The sequence below is a fragment of the Mustela lutreola genome, chromosome 7 (genome assembly GCF_030435805.1).
Source record: "Mustela lutreola isolate mMusLut2 chromosome 7, mMusLut2.pri, whole genome shotgun sequence".
NCBI lineage: Eukaryota > Metazoa > Chordata > Mammalia > Carnivora > Mustelidae > Mustela > Mustela lutreola.
The window spans coordinates 144965088-144978821 of NC_081296.1; the positions used below are offsets into that span (position 1 = coordinate 144965088).

General features: G+C 42.8%; 1 protein-coding gene across 2 annotated transcripts in view; it reads right to left on the reverse strand.

The window, feature by feature from the left end:
* Positions 1-13297, reverse strand: part of ATG2B (autophagy related 2B) — an 85077-nt gene extending 71780 nt beyond the window's left edge. For both annotated transcript variants that reach the window (XM_059183047.1, XM_059183046.1), the window contains exons 1-2: positions 13122-13297; positions 978-1140 (exon numbers count right to left, since the gene is read on the reverse strand). In XM_059183047.1, coding sequence (XP_059039030.1) covers positions 978-1140; positions 13122-13283 — 325 coding nt within the window. In that variant the 5' untranslated portion in view covers positions 13284-13297. The remainder of the gene's footprint in view (positions 1-977; positions 1141-13121) is intronic.
* Positions 13298-13734: the final 437 nt, after the last annotated feature.

A 13734-nucleotide genomic window follows, 5' to 3' on the forward strand; every position in this document is an offset into this window, starting at 1 on the left:
GGAACAATTCCTCTACCTTTCTTGTCTTTCTTGATACTGATACATCAAAAGAGTACCAGAATGTCCCTTATTTTAGATTTGTCAAATCCTTCTTCCTTACGATGCGATTCAGACTATGCACTTGTAACAGGAACAGTATATACATGACATGTCTTTGTCAGCCGTCACATCAGGACCCACATCATGGCCCTCTGACCCACTACTGATGGGACTAAGACTGACCATTAAGGTTGCTGTGGCAACTATCAATTTCCTCCACTGGGTAAAGAAATATTTTTCTCTCTGTAAACAGTGTGTCATCAAGGGGAAGTATGTTGGTACATTACAAATCAAGCTCCTCAATGACCTGTCACCAGGCAGGGTTAGGAATCACTGATTATTACCACCTCCATCAGTTTTTACCATGGTTGTCAAAACCATGGTGATGGTCTATCATTTTTTTCTACTCTAGTAAGTTGACATTCTACTGCAACAAAGAGCTTTCCCTTCTTCCTGCCTCCCTTACATACAGATTTGTATATATGGACGTAACAGTATTTGTAACAGTATGGACATAGAACTTTTTTTTTTAAATTCCACATGTTATAATCAATTTATTGTCATTAGTCCCAGATTTGGCCAAAGAGAGCACCCACAAGTCCAGTCCTCTGTCCTTTTAACATTTCTCCATCAATCTTTGAGCACTTCCTTGGTTTCTGGAACAATACTTTGAAACTTTAAAACACATGTCATTTTATATAAGTGGTAACAAATAATTAACCAAATCATCAGTATACTAAAGTTCCTGTGGGTAAACAGGGCAAGAAGTAACACTAAAGGTAAAATCACACACCCCCAAGTCCTAATATTTTATCTACTGATAATCTCACAAATAAATGCTAAGTAATAAATACTGAAATTAATACAGTGAGGTTACTTCCCCAATCTGCGAAGAATACAATAAAAACAAACAAAACAGAAACACATAACACACCTACCTAGGCGGGGTCTAGGCCGGAAGACCATTTCTAGCCCTTTCACTTCCAGTGCACAATTCTCCTGCAGCAAGGAGCCCCACGGAACTGATAGAGAAATTGACTGTATGAATCCTTCAGTGACTTCTAAAGGCGCATCTGCTGACTCCAGGATCTCATTGAGACACTAAAGAGAAAAACCAAAAGCGTTTTGAAATCACAGGAATGAGAACTCAAAATTGTTAACTTATTCAAAGACATTGAGTATACGCATGTATGTGTGTCAGACACTACGGATACGGAAACCAGAATCCAAGATAAAGATTCTCCATCCTCAGAAGTTTACAAGATAGCTTACTATGTAAGACATACATAAATAAGGTGTTATGAGCTACATGAAAGAGGAAATGCACTGTACTCTTTTGGAGAATGTAACAGAACCTAACCCGGAGACCCAAGGCAGGCCACCTAAGAAAATGCCATTTAAAAGTGAGACCAGAGAAGGCTGAGGAGTTAACCAAACTAAGTGGTCTGGACAGAAACAGCAGTGTGTGAAATAATCAAAGAAAGCAGAGGTCAGAGAGCACAAGCCCACGGACCTGAGACATAAAAGTTTTTGAGAAGGAAAGGCTACTTTAGGCTCTAGTGTAGTGTACTAGGGTAAAGAGCCAGAGATAAAACTACACAGATAAGGGAGAGTGAAATCCAAACAGCCTTGTAATTCATGTTAAAGACTCTAACATTTATCTAAGAGCAAAGTGAAGCCACTGAAAGGTTTTAAGCAGGAAACCATGATGAGATTAGAACTCTGTTCAGTTCTGCTACCAAGACAAGCACGTATTGGAAGAAAGCAAAACTTAGGCAGAAAGGCCGTTCTGAGTAAGAAAAGCTAGGGAAATTGGTTTGGTGAGGACAATGACACTGAGGATAGTATGAAGTGGACAGATTTTTTGTACAATATTAGGAAGTAGAATTAACTGGCATAATGAGAAATAATGAAAAGAAAGAATGAAGAATGACTTCCAGGTTGGGGAGCTGGGCAGCTGGGCAGCTAGCGGTGCCATTTACTGAGAAAAAACCTGGAGCAGGTTAGGGGAAGCTCGGTAGCAGAGTTCCAAAGAGTACATGTGAGCAGACATCTAGGCAGCGATATCCAGGAGGCAGTTGGATATCCTGGTCTAGATGTCTGGATAGCCATCTGGGCTGAAGATACAGAAGTGTATTATGAATCCTGAGGGCCAATGAAGCCCTAGGGTGAGGAGAGACAGCCTTTGGGAACTTGTATAGGGTTAAATGACAAGAGGCCTAGGACTAAGTCCAAATAAACACCAACATTTAAGAATTAAGAATCTGGGGTGCCTTAATGCTCAGTCAGTTGGGTGTGAGACTTGATTTCAACTCAGCTCATGACCTCAGGGTTGTGAGATCCAGCCTTACATCAGGCTCCACGCTGGGCATGGAGCCCACCTGAGGAACCTGCAAAGTAAATTAGAAAAAGAGCAGAGAGGTAGAAGGAAAATCAAGAAAGCCTTACATCCCCCAAAATCGTGGAAAGACAAGTATAAAAAGTGGAGCAGTGCAACAAAAGGCAAAAAGAGGTCAAAGATTTTTGAGTGTCCACTGGATTTTCTTAATATTTAGGGTACTAATGATGTGGTAGGGAAAACCAGACTACAACAGAAGACAAAATGGATATAAATATACTTAATAAAATAATTAAGTGTATTTCTTGACAATGTACTTTATAAATTAAAATAACAGAGCACCTGGGTGGCTCAGTGGGTTAAAGCCTCTGCCTTCAACTCAGGTCATGATCCCAGGGTCCTGGGATTGAGCCCCGCATAGGGCTCTCTGCTCAGCAGGGAGCCTGCTTCCTTCTCTCGCTGCCTGTCTCTCTGCCTACTTGTGATCTCTGTCTGTCAAATAAATAAATGCCAGTGTATATGTAAGGTACTTCTTTCTGCACGTTATGGTGAATAGCAGTGTCATAATTCTTTGTCTACCTAATGCTGAATGTTGAGATTTAGACTGGCTCACATTTTATCATTGTATGTCACTACTTTAGAAGGCTTTCTTCACGCTGATGTTTGTGTAACCCTACAGACTTTCTGAAGAGTACATGGGCATGGGTGGTTTTAAGGTAAACACATTCATATCCTCAATTCCACAAATACACTCTGTTCTAAATCTGACCTTCCTGAGAAGAGTACTTAACCATGGCACCATGTTGCATCTCCTCTCCCATATCCCCTTGTACAATCTCCCTTTTTCCACTTCGCCAAAAAGGCTTATCTTTTCCCTTCCCAAATCCTTTGTGCACTGCCCAGGGTATAAAAATCTCCAGGAAGCACCAACAGTAAGTTTGCCAGTCTTTCCCTATCTTATACATATCTTTGGCATGACACTCAAAGTCAAAGAACTAAGTGATGTTGCTATTACAAAATCCCTTCAATTCTCATCTACTTATTGATGACTCAGGGCTGTAACTATTTTAAAAACTTAAAATGAAATTTATGATGAGCTCTATCAAATTCTAGTTGTAAGTATATTCATTTATGGGCACATGAACTAATCAGGGAAAATGGGGAAAGCCACCCACCCACATCACTAAGAAATGTATTCCCAGAGCACCTGGGTGGCTCATTCGGTTAAGTACCTCCCTTTGGCTCACATCATGATCCTGGGGTCCTGGGATTGAACCCCGCAGTGGGTTCCCTGCTCAGCAGGGAGACTGCTTCTCCTTCTCCCTCTGCCCCTTACTCCCAACCCCTGCTTGTGCTTTAACAGAATAAAATCTAAAGATAAAAAGTATTTCCAATAGAACTTTTCATATTTAGTTATTAGTTATAACATTTAGTTATTATTGTTTTGATCAACTGTACTTATAATCTGTACTTATAATAATCAGTTCCAGAGGGAAAAATGTTAATACTTAAAAAGCCTAATGATTACCTGAAGGAAATACTGTTAAGATCAATACGGGAAGCCCTTAGAGGAACAAAGGAAACCACTAAAAAAACTCAAAAAACATCAAGTGAGGAAATCATTAAAGCAATTAAAACAGGAATTTTAAAATAAATTAGAAAAAAATATTTAATGCAAAAGAAAGCTGGACAGTAATAGTAAATTTTTTAATATGATCAATTTCAATTTACTTTTTTTAAAAGATTTTATTTATTTGACAGAGAGAGGAAAAATCACAAGTAGACAGAGAGGCAGGCATAGAGAGAGAGGGGAGGAAGCAGGCTCCCCGCGGAGCAGAGAGCCCGAGGTGGGGCTCGATCCCAGGACCCTGGGACTGTGACCTGAGCTGAAAGCAGAGGCTCAACCCACTGAGCCACCCAGGTATACCTAGTTACATTTTTATTGTAGAGAAATCACAGCATGATCAATAAAAGACTTAAGCATAAAATATATAAATTAAGATAAACTTTTGCAACTCAAGATGGACATAAGAGTTCAATGGGAAAAGATACAATGTTAAATTTCCAACTATTAATGAAGAGCTTGTTCAAGAATTTTTAAATGTATAATGGTGGGTATTCAGATCCTACTGGGTGAAAATATGTATTTTTTATATTAATATTTACAACACAATAAAAATTATTCTCTACAACTATTTAAAATGTTTCAAAAGAAAACTAAAGGCCAAGCTGGAGTCACTTGCCCCCCAGGACAGCAAATTGACTTAACTACAGTTTCAACCTCTCCAGGAATGAAATTTTACCCCCATCAATCTGGATTTTCTTGTTGGCAACCAATGAGGTAATCTGTCTCCTGGGCTCTCCACCCCAAAGGAAGAGGAGGTAATCCACCTAAAACTCTTGTTCTTTATGTTGCGCGGACCTACACAGAGCAATGATGAGTACTACTAGGAATTCAAGGTATATTTGACAGTATGCAGGAAGAAAAACATTAAATTACATTTCTCTTTGTAGGTACCATAAAACTAACTAGGAAACTACACCCTTATTAGTTTAAACCAAGGCATCAGGATTCAAAGAGATAAAATAGAGCATTAAAATTAGAAAGACCTGGGGTGCCTGGGTGGCTCAGTGAGTTAAAGCCTCTGCCTTTGGCTCAGGTCATGATCCCAGGATCCTGAGATTGATCCCAGGGTCCTGGGATCGAGCCCCACATCAGGCTCTCTGCTCAGTAGGGAGCCTGCTTCCCTCTCTCTCTCTGCCTACCTCTCTGCCTACTTGTTCTCTCTCTCTCTCTGTGTCAAACAAATAAATAAAATCTTTTTTAAAAATTAGAAAGACTGGACTTAAATTAACATTTGATTAGCATGTATTACATACAGGACACCACAGGACACTGTTTTATCTATGTTACTGCACTGAATCATCATAATAGCTCTCTGAAGTACCTTTTCTTTTCGTATTTTCATGCCTGTTTTACAGATAAGGCAAATGAGATCAGAAGAGTTGTTATCTCTGGGAGATGAGATTAAGGGCTACTACTTCTTACTCAATACATTCCACACATACACACACACACACACACACACTTCATCTTTCTTTACCATTGGAATTTTTTGCAACTGAGCATGTTAATTATATAATAAAAGCAAATAATTTAATATACTAAAGCATTTTAAAATACACACACACACACATACACATATATATATATATAGGCAATGCCAGCCTCTGTAACATGGGATCTGTTATCAGACATCTAGGAAAATGGATTTGATAGCATTCTCTTCCCAATAAATACCACGTTTTCATCTGTTTCAATTTTGTGGCTACCTTAAACTTTTAACAGTTCAGAAAGGGTGTTTTATGGCATTGAAGAATAGTATTAAAAGAAATAATCTGGTAATGTTAAGATAATAGTTCTGAAAAGAGTCAACAGTTCAAGAATTTATACTGCACCACGAAGGTACAAAATACCATCTCTAAACAGATGTTTAAATAGGTCATACAGATACAGTCTGTAAATGTACTTGGGCAAATCCCCTATATTCACTATCATAAAGTACTTCGAAATTCACTCATTCTGTGAAACTACAAGGTCTACCACAGGAGAGTAAGACAAAATTCTCAGCCTACTTGGCCAAATGGATTCCCTGTTACCTACTCAGGCAACATTTTCCTCATTAGCCCAAAGCAGTACATTCTTGTGACTAATTCTTAACCTAAAAGAGCTACCTGACGTGCTCAGCAGATGTCCTATCACAGATTAGACTTTTTCTTACGCTGAAGGCCCTTTTGCTTTCAGTTATCAGTGAGTTTCATGCACAAAGATAGAAAAAGAGAAGTTAACACTGGTCTACTGCACCATTTGGCATAGAATTAGTAATTGATGTTATCTGAACTAAAGATAATTTTATTACTTACACCAGTATAAGCAGGAAAGCAACAGAGAGATTAAGTTGAAATCAAGGTCTTTTCTTTTTTTTAAATCAATGTCTTAATGTCTATCTTCCTGGACATACTGAACTTCTGTGAAGAAAGGGTCTTTATCCACTTCTATATACCCCAGCCCCTCACAGTGACACCAGCTAGGAACCCAATAAATGTAAATGAACCAATTGATGAAAAAATTTCAGTTAAAAAAGTAAGAATAAAGTCAAAGTCTTAAAGAATTTCCTTCTTTCAATATTTTAAATTTTCAGCCACTTCCTTGGGAAAACAATTTTTGAACATATGGACCCACTACAGTTGTACAATACTTTCAAACACTTCGCTTCTATTCCTCCCTCCCACCCCTAAGCCCTTCCAAGGTAATGATCTCCAAAGTGTGTTATATGCATCCCAGAGAGCATAACAGAGGATTTATAAGTATATGAGAAGTTAGACATTCTATATTCAACTCTTCCACATTTTTAGATTTAAAAGTTGTGCCAATATTTAATATACGCATGGGCATTGATTACTCTCACTCACACCATTCATCAGACTGGCACAAGGTGAAGGTTCCACACTGGGGAAATGTTAAGCGTGGTGCCCTCACTTGGATATTCCATTTCAGCACACTGACAGTTATTTCGCATAGATTCTACATTAATAAAAACAGATCGGGGGAGGGGCATCTGAATGGCTCAGCGGGTTAAAGCCTCTGCCTTAGGCTCAGGTCATGATCCCAGGGTCCTCGGATCAAGCCCCGCATCGGGCTCTCCTGCTCAGTGGGAAGCCTGCTTCTCTGTCTACTTGTGATCTCCATCTGTCAAATAAATAAATAAAATCTTAAAAAAAAAAAAAAAAAAAAAAACAGATCAGGGGGCCTGGGTGGCTCAGTGAAGCCACTGCCTTTGGCTCAGGTCATAATCAGAGTCCAGGGATACCCACATCGGGCTCCTTGCGAAGCATGGAGCCTGCTTCTCTCCTGCCTGCCATTCCCCCTGTTTGTGCTTGCTCTCTCCACCTCCCTCTCTCTCTCTGTCAAATAAATACATAAAAATCTTTTTAAAAAATTATAAAATAAAGGGTGCCTGGGTGGCTCAGTGGGTTAAGCCTCTGCCTTCAGCTCAGGTGATGACCTCAGGGTCCTAGGATCCAGGCCTACACTGGGCTCGGGCTCTCAGCTTTGCAGGGAGCATGCTTCCCCTCTCTCTCTCTCTGCCTACCTCTCTGCCTACTAGTGACCTCTTTTCTCTCTCAAATAATTTTTAAAAATCTTTAAAATAAAAAAATAATAATAAAATAAAAATAAAAACAGATCTCGAAATAGTAGGGTCTTTGTAAAGAGACAGAATGTGACAAAAGCTTTGATTTCCTGGTTTTCTTAAGGCCAAATATTTAAGAGTTGAATTTAAAGATGATAAGCAGCTTTCTTCTACACAAAGAGTTCTAAATATACTGTTTATGTGATGACCCATAGCTATTAATAGCGCATGCTACCTAGTGGGTATATTCCAAAAAACAAAACAGACCATCTTTTCAAAGTGAAGTTATCACTTTAGGGGCACCTAGGTGGCTCACCTGGTTAGGTGTCTTGACTCTCGATTTTGGCTCAGGTCATGATCTCAGGGTAGTAAGACCAAGCCCTGTCTTGGGCTCTGCACACAGCATGAACTCTGCTTGAGACTCTTTCTCTCTCTCTCCCTCTGCACACCCCCAAAAGGAAGTCAAGATATCACTTTAATAGTGAATGAAAAAATAACTGCTTTTCAGCGCACCGGCTGGCTAGGTTGGTAGAGTGTGAGACTCTTGATCTTGGGATTGTGAGTTTAAGCCCCATGTTGGGGAAGAGATTACTTAAAAATAAAATCTTAAAAAAAAAAAAAAATGAATGAATGAAAGAAAGAAAGAAAGAAAGGAATGAAAAATGAAAAACTGGAGCACCAGGGTGCTCAGTTGGTTGAGTCTTCTGCCTTCAGCTCAGGTCATAATCTCAGGGTCCTGGGATCGAGCCCCTGCATCGGGCTCTCTGCTCAGCAGGGAGCCTGCTTCTCCGTCTCCTCCCCCAAACCCTGCCTTGTGTTCTCTCGCTCTCTGTCAAATAAGTAAATAAAATCTTTAAAAAGAAAAAAAAAAAATGAAAAAGTGATTTTCAAAGGATACCTGTATTGCAGAGAAGACATTCTGGAAAATTGTATTTGGAAATGTTTCCATACATACATGATTTTGTTATTAAAACTATTAAAAATAGTCTATTTTTTAAAGTCCTCTACATAAATTATAAAAGATTTGAAAACACAAAAAGATTATCCCAGTGAATCAAAAAGTCTTAAAAGAATTTTTAAAAAATAGGTTCAAGGGGCACCTGGGTGGCTGTGGATTAAAGCCTCTGCCTTCAGCTCAGGTCATGATCCCAGGGTCCTGCAAATTGGGGGGGGGGGGGGGGGCCGCTCTGCTCAGCAGGGAGCCTGCTTCCTCCTCTCTCTGTCTCAGCCTGTCTCTCTGCCTACTTGTGATCTCTGTCTGTCAAATAAATAAATAAAATCTTTAAAAAATAAAATAGGTACTAAAGTTAACCTTTTATATATATAAAAATGCAACAACTTCCAATCAATTGGCAAGAAAAACTGAGACTAAGGAAGAAGGGAATGTAACGACCAATTTCAACACAATCCTGTGCATAATTGATTTTTTTTTTTAAGATGTATTTATTTGACAGAGAGAAATCACAAGTAGATGGAAAGGCAGGCAGAGAGAGAGGGAAGCAGGCCCCCTGCTGAGCAGAGAGCCTGGGATGCAGGACTCAATCCCAGGACCCTGAGATCATGACCAGAGCTGAAGGCAGGGGCTTAACCCACTGAGCCACCCAGGCGCCCTGCATAATTGATTTTTGAGAATCTAAACATTACGAATGTCGCCAATGATGTGATTCTTCCATTTGGATCTATGAATCTTTGCCAGGCATCTTGTTTCACTCATGAAAATCATTAAAATCAAGAGTCAAAAGCAACTGAATGTGGAATCAGAACTTTGAAGAGTTGGGACACCCGAGTAGCTCAGTCAGCAGAGTGTCTGCCTTCCGCTCAGGTCCTGATCCCAGAGTCCTGGGATGAGTCCTGGGACCCGTTCCCTGCTCAGCTGGGAGCCTGCCTCTCCTTCTGCCATCCACTCCGGAGCCCTGTGTGTGCAGATTCACACACGCACGCTGTCAATCTCTGGCAAATAACATAAAATTATTAATATTAAAAAAAAAAAGAACTTTGAAGAGTTATAGCTAAGTGTCACATCAAAATGTATCCTAGTTCATACACAGCACACTAGAATTGATAAATCAGCAAGAACAAATGTCTACTGAATGCTTTACTATTTTAACTGGGCATATCCTTTGCCTTCAAGAAACAGAACAAATCATAATCTCAAATTAAGTCTAGCCATAAACTGTTATGTTAACAATCCTGAAGTCAAATTGTAAATTCAATTATTACCACCTGGGGACCCTGGGTGGCTCAGTTTGTTAAGCATCCAACTCTTGATTTGGGCTCGGGTCATAATCTCAAGAGTCCTGAGATCGAGGTTCGAATCCATGTAGGGCTCTACTTAAGATTCTTCTCTCCCTTGCTCTCTCTCCCCGCCCTCACCACCTTCACCACAAACCCCCTCTGCCCACCCCCCGCACATGTGTGTTCTCATTCTCTCAAAGAGAAACAAAACATGAAAAAACAAAATAGAGCCAAAAAAACAAAATATCACTACCTCTGATTTCCCATGAAGATTAAAATTACACAAGAAGACAATTAAAAAAAAATAAAATAAAACTACACAAGAGTGCCTGGCACAGTGCCTGAAATAAACAGATGCTCAATAAACTTAACCGCCTTTTCCCTAGCTTGAAGCCATGTGATTAGAGAATAAGGGGCTTGGGGCGCCTGGGTGGCTCAAGGGGTTAAGCCTCTGCCTCTGGCTCAGGTCATGATCTTGGGGTCCTGGGACTGAGTCCCGAATTGGGCTCTCTGCTCAGCGGGGAGTCTGCTTTCTCCTATCTCTCTGCCTGCCTCTCTGCCTACTATGATCTCTGTCAAAGAAATAAAATCTTTTAAAAAAGAGAGAGAGAGAGAATAAGGGGCTTAAGAATGACAGATTTGAATTTTCACAGTACCACTTGTTATCTGACTCTGGGCACATTTTTTAATTCCAACTTTAAAATAGAAATAGTAGGGTGCCTGGGTGGCTCAGTTGGTTAAGCCACTGCCTTCGGCTCAGGTCGTGATCCCAGAGTTCCGAGAATGAGTCCCACATGGGGTTCCCAGCTCCATGAGGAGTCTGCTTCTTCCTCTGACCTTCTGCCCTCTCATGCTCACTCTCTCTCGCTCTCTCTCAAATGAATAAAATATTTTTTAAAAATGAAATAAAACAGAGAGGCACCTGGATGGATCAGTCATTAAGCATCTGCCTTTGCCTCGGGTCGTGATCCTGGGGTCCTGGGATGGAGCCCCGAATCAGGTTGCCCCCCCCACCCCGCGGCGGGAAGCCTGCTTCTCCCTCTCCCACTCCCCCTGCTTGTGTTCCCCTCTCTTGCTGTGTCACTCTCTGCCAAATAATAAATAAAATCTTTAAAATATAAATATATAAATAATAATATCCACCTTATTAGGTTAATGTGACAAGTCATTAAAAAAATAATGCCTAAAGTCACTCAACCCATAAAAGACAATAAATGTCTAATCCTCCTCCTCTAAGATAGCTTATTCATACCTATACTAGAAGTATGTAGATTCATGGGTCACTGAATTTAAAAATATCCATCAGAGGGCGCAGGTCATGATCCCAGCCAGGGTCCTGGAATCAAACACCACGTTGGGCTCTCTGCTCAGCAGGGAGCCTGCTTCCCTTCCCCTCTCTCTGCCTGCCTCTCTGCCTACCTGTGATCTTTGTCTGTCAAATAAATAAATAAAATCTTTTTTTTTAAATTAAAATTTTTTTAAAAATCCATCAGAATCCCTATCTTCAGCAACGAATTACAGCAATATACTACCCTGACACAATGTGTGGCATGGAATGCGCAATCCATTAATGTTTATTGAACTCCGGTGAATTACTACAGCTACTGTCACTAAGCCAACAGGCAGTCTGGGCTAGCACGCCCTAGCCTGGCGTGGGACTAGGTCTACGCACACCAGTGCTCTTTCCACTATCATTTGTGGTCTCCCTAATTAACTCATCTACTTACTGAAAAACAATACATGTTTATATCGAAGGGTCTTTTTTTTTTTTTTAAAGATTTTATTTATTTATTTGTCAGAGAGAGAGCGAGCGAGAGCGAGCACAGGCAGACAGAGTGGAAGGCAGAGTCAGAGGGAGAAGCAGGCTCCCTGCAAAGCAAGGAGCCCGATGTGGGACTCGATCCCAGGATGCTGGGATCATGACCTGAGCCGAACGCAGCTGCTTAACCAACTGAGCCACCCAGGCGTCCCTCATCGAAGGGTCTTAAGATGTTAGCATAATTTGAGTTTTTCGGGTTTCTGAGGCTAAGGAAGTCACTACTCTTAACAAACACTTTTATATGAAAGTAAAAAATACTGCATCTGCCTTTGGCTCAGGTCATGATCTCAAGATCCAGGAACTGAGCCCCACATCCAGCTTCCTGCTCAGCAGGGAGCCTGCCTCTCCCTCTCCACCCTGCTCATGTGTTCTCGGGTGGGCTCTCTCTCGCTCTCTTTCTCTAATAAATAAAATCTTTTTTAAAAAGATAAAAAATATTTAAACTTTTTAAACAGTTTAAATGGGGGGGGAGATCCTTTTGTTTTCAACTATCACCAGCAAGTCACCCTTGTTTATAATTTCCTAAATGTAATCTGTGTAGGAATGCTTTTAGAAGAGTGAAACTCTACAACTGGCACAACCAATTCCAACCTCCAGCAGCAAACTCCGGCCAAGAAATGAAGCGTTGGGGGAAGGAGAGAAGCGGCTTCATTCTTGCTCAACTCAAGGCTGAATACAGTTTGAGAGAAAGGACTACGCACTGAATATACAAATGCAGGTACAACTGTATGGGGCGAGTTAAACAACACCTGTAAGATACCTGTAACACCCACAGAGTCAACTCACAGCCTCTGGCTGACAGGTACCAAACAGGTTTTTAAAGGTCTGAAAATTGCAGCCTCAGCGCTTTTGCAACACCTGCTTTTACGATCTGTCACGTGAAGCCAATAAGCACAACTAACCGGCACTACTAGGGCCGCACAACCACTCACAGGCTGGCCTCGTAAACGTATGTCAAGTGAACGCAGGTAAACCCGGCGGTCGGAGGCCTTCGCCTAACTTCCTTCCAGATGGCAGACGCGGTACGGGGACCGCGGTGCTCCAGGAGCCAACCCAAATAAGTAAAGGAATAACGAGGAATTCGGACATCCCCAAAGGTCTTCCTCATCCTCAATCTTTCCACCAGAGTGCCATCCCACGAAATAGGATTTGTTTGCCACGGTAACCCGCGACCCCTGCTACCCAAGGGTCAGCCCCTGTCACCACCTCCCAGGGACCCCTCGAGGCCAGCTTCCCAAAGCCCCCAAACCACTAACACAACTGCTTCCTTCAATGTAGACTCCATCGCCTCCGTTAAGTTTCTGACGCACGTGATTTGGGGACGCAAACTTGCTAGAAACAGACTCAACACTTGCACACGTTTCTGTGAGCCCTGCCACACTTGGATCCGAACGACTCCCAGGGAGGGGCTGAACGTCAACAAGCTCGGGGGACACTCGCTCAAATCGCCCTTAGGAGGGGAGCGAGACCCTCCCGGCTGGCCGCCGGCGGCTCTTACCCATTTGTCCAAGGGGACTTGGGCGAGGGACCCGGTGCCCTGGTACAGGTCCAGGCTGAGCTGCTCCAGGCTCAGCTTCTCCTGCAGGAAGTGGCCCAGGTACCTCTGCAGGAGGTACCGACAGGCCCTCTTCTTGATGGACTCGGAAAACGGCCAAGGCATGATGAGGGCTGACGACGCGGCCCGCGGGGGCTGCAGGCGGCGACTCCGGCGCTGGGGCCCAGGCTTCCGCTCCAGGCCGCGGCGGCGGCGGTGCCTCGGGTCCCGGCCGGCGTCCCGGGTCCGCGGCGGGGCCTAAGCCCGGGACAGCCCCTCCATGCCCGCTCGGCGCCGGGCGTCCCTCAGGGCGACCCCATCCTCCGCGCCGCGCGGCTCGCGCTAGGCCTGGCGGGGACCCGCCACGGGGTGGGAGTGCGGGGGCCTCGGCGAGGATCCTCGCAGCCACCGGATGAGGATGCAAGAAAACACGGCGGGAGGCGGCAGGGCCCGAGGCAGATACGGAGGCGCACTCCTCCACAGCCGCCGCGCGACGAATTTGTTGTCATCCGCGGGGCGCGCTCCCGGTTCTGGGACGCTCCCGGCGCGTTCGCGACACCCACACTCGCGGCGCGCG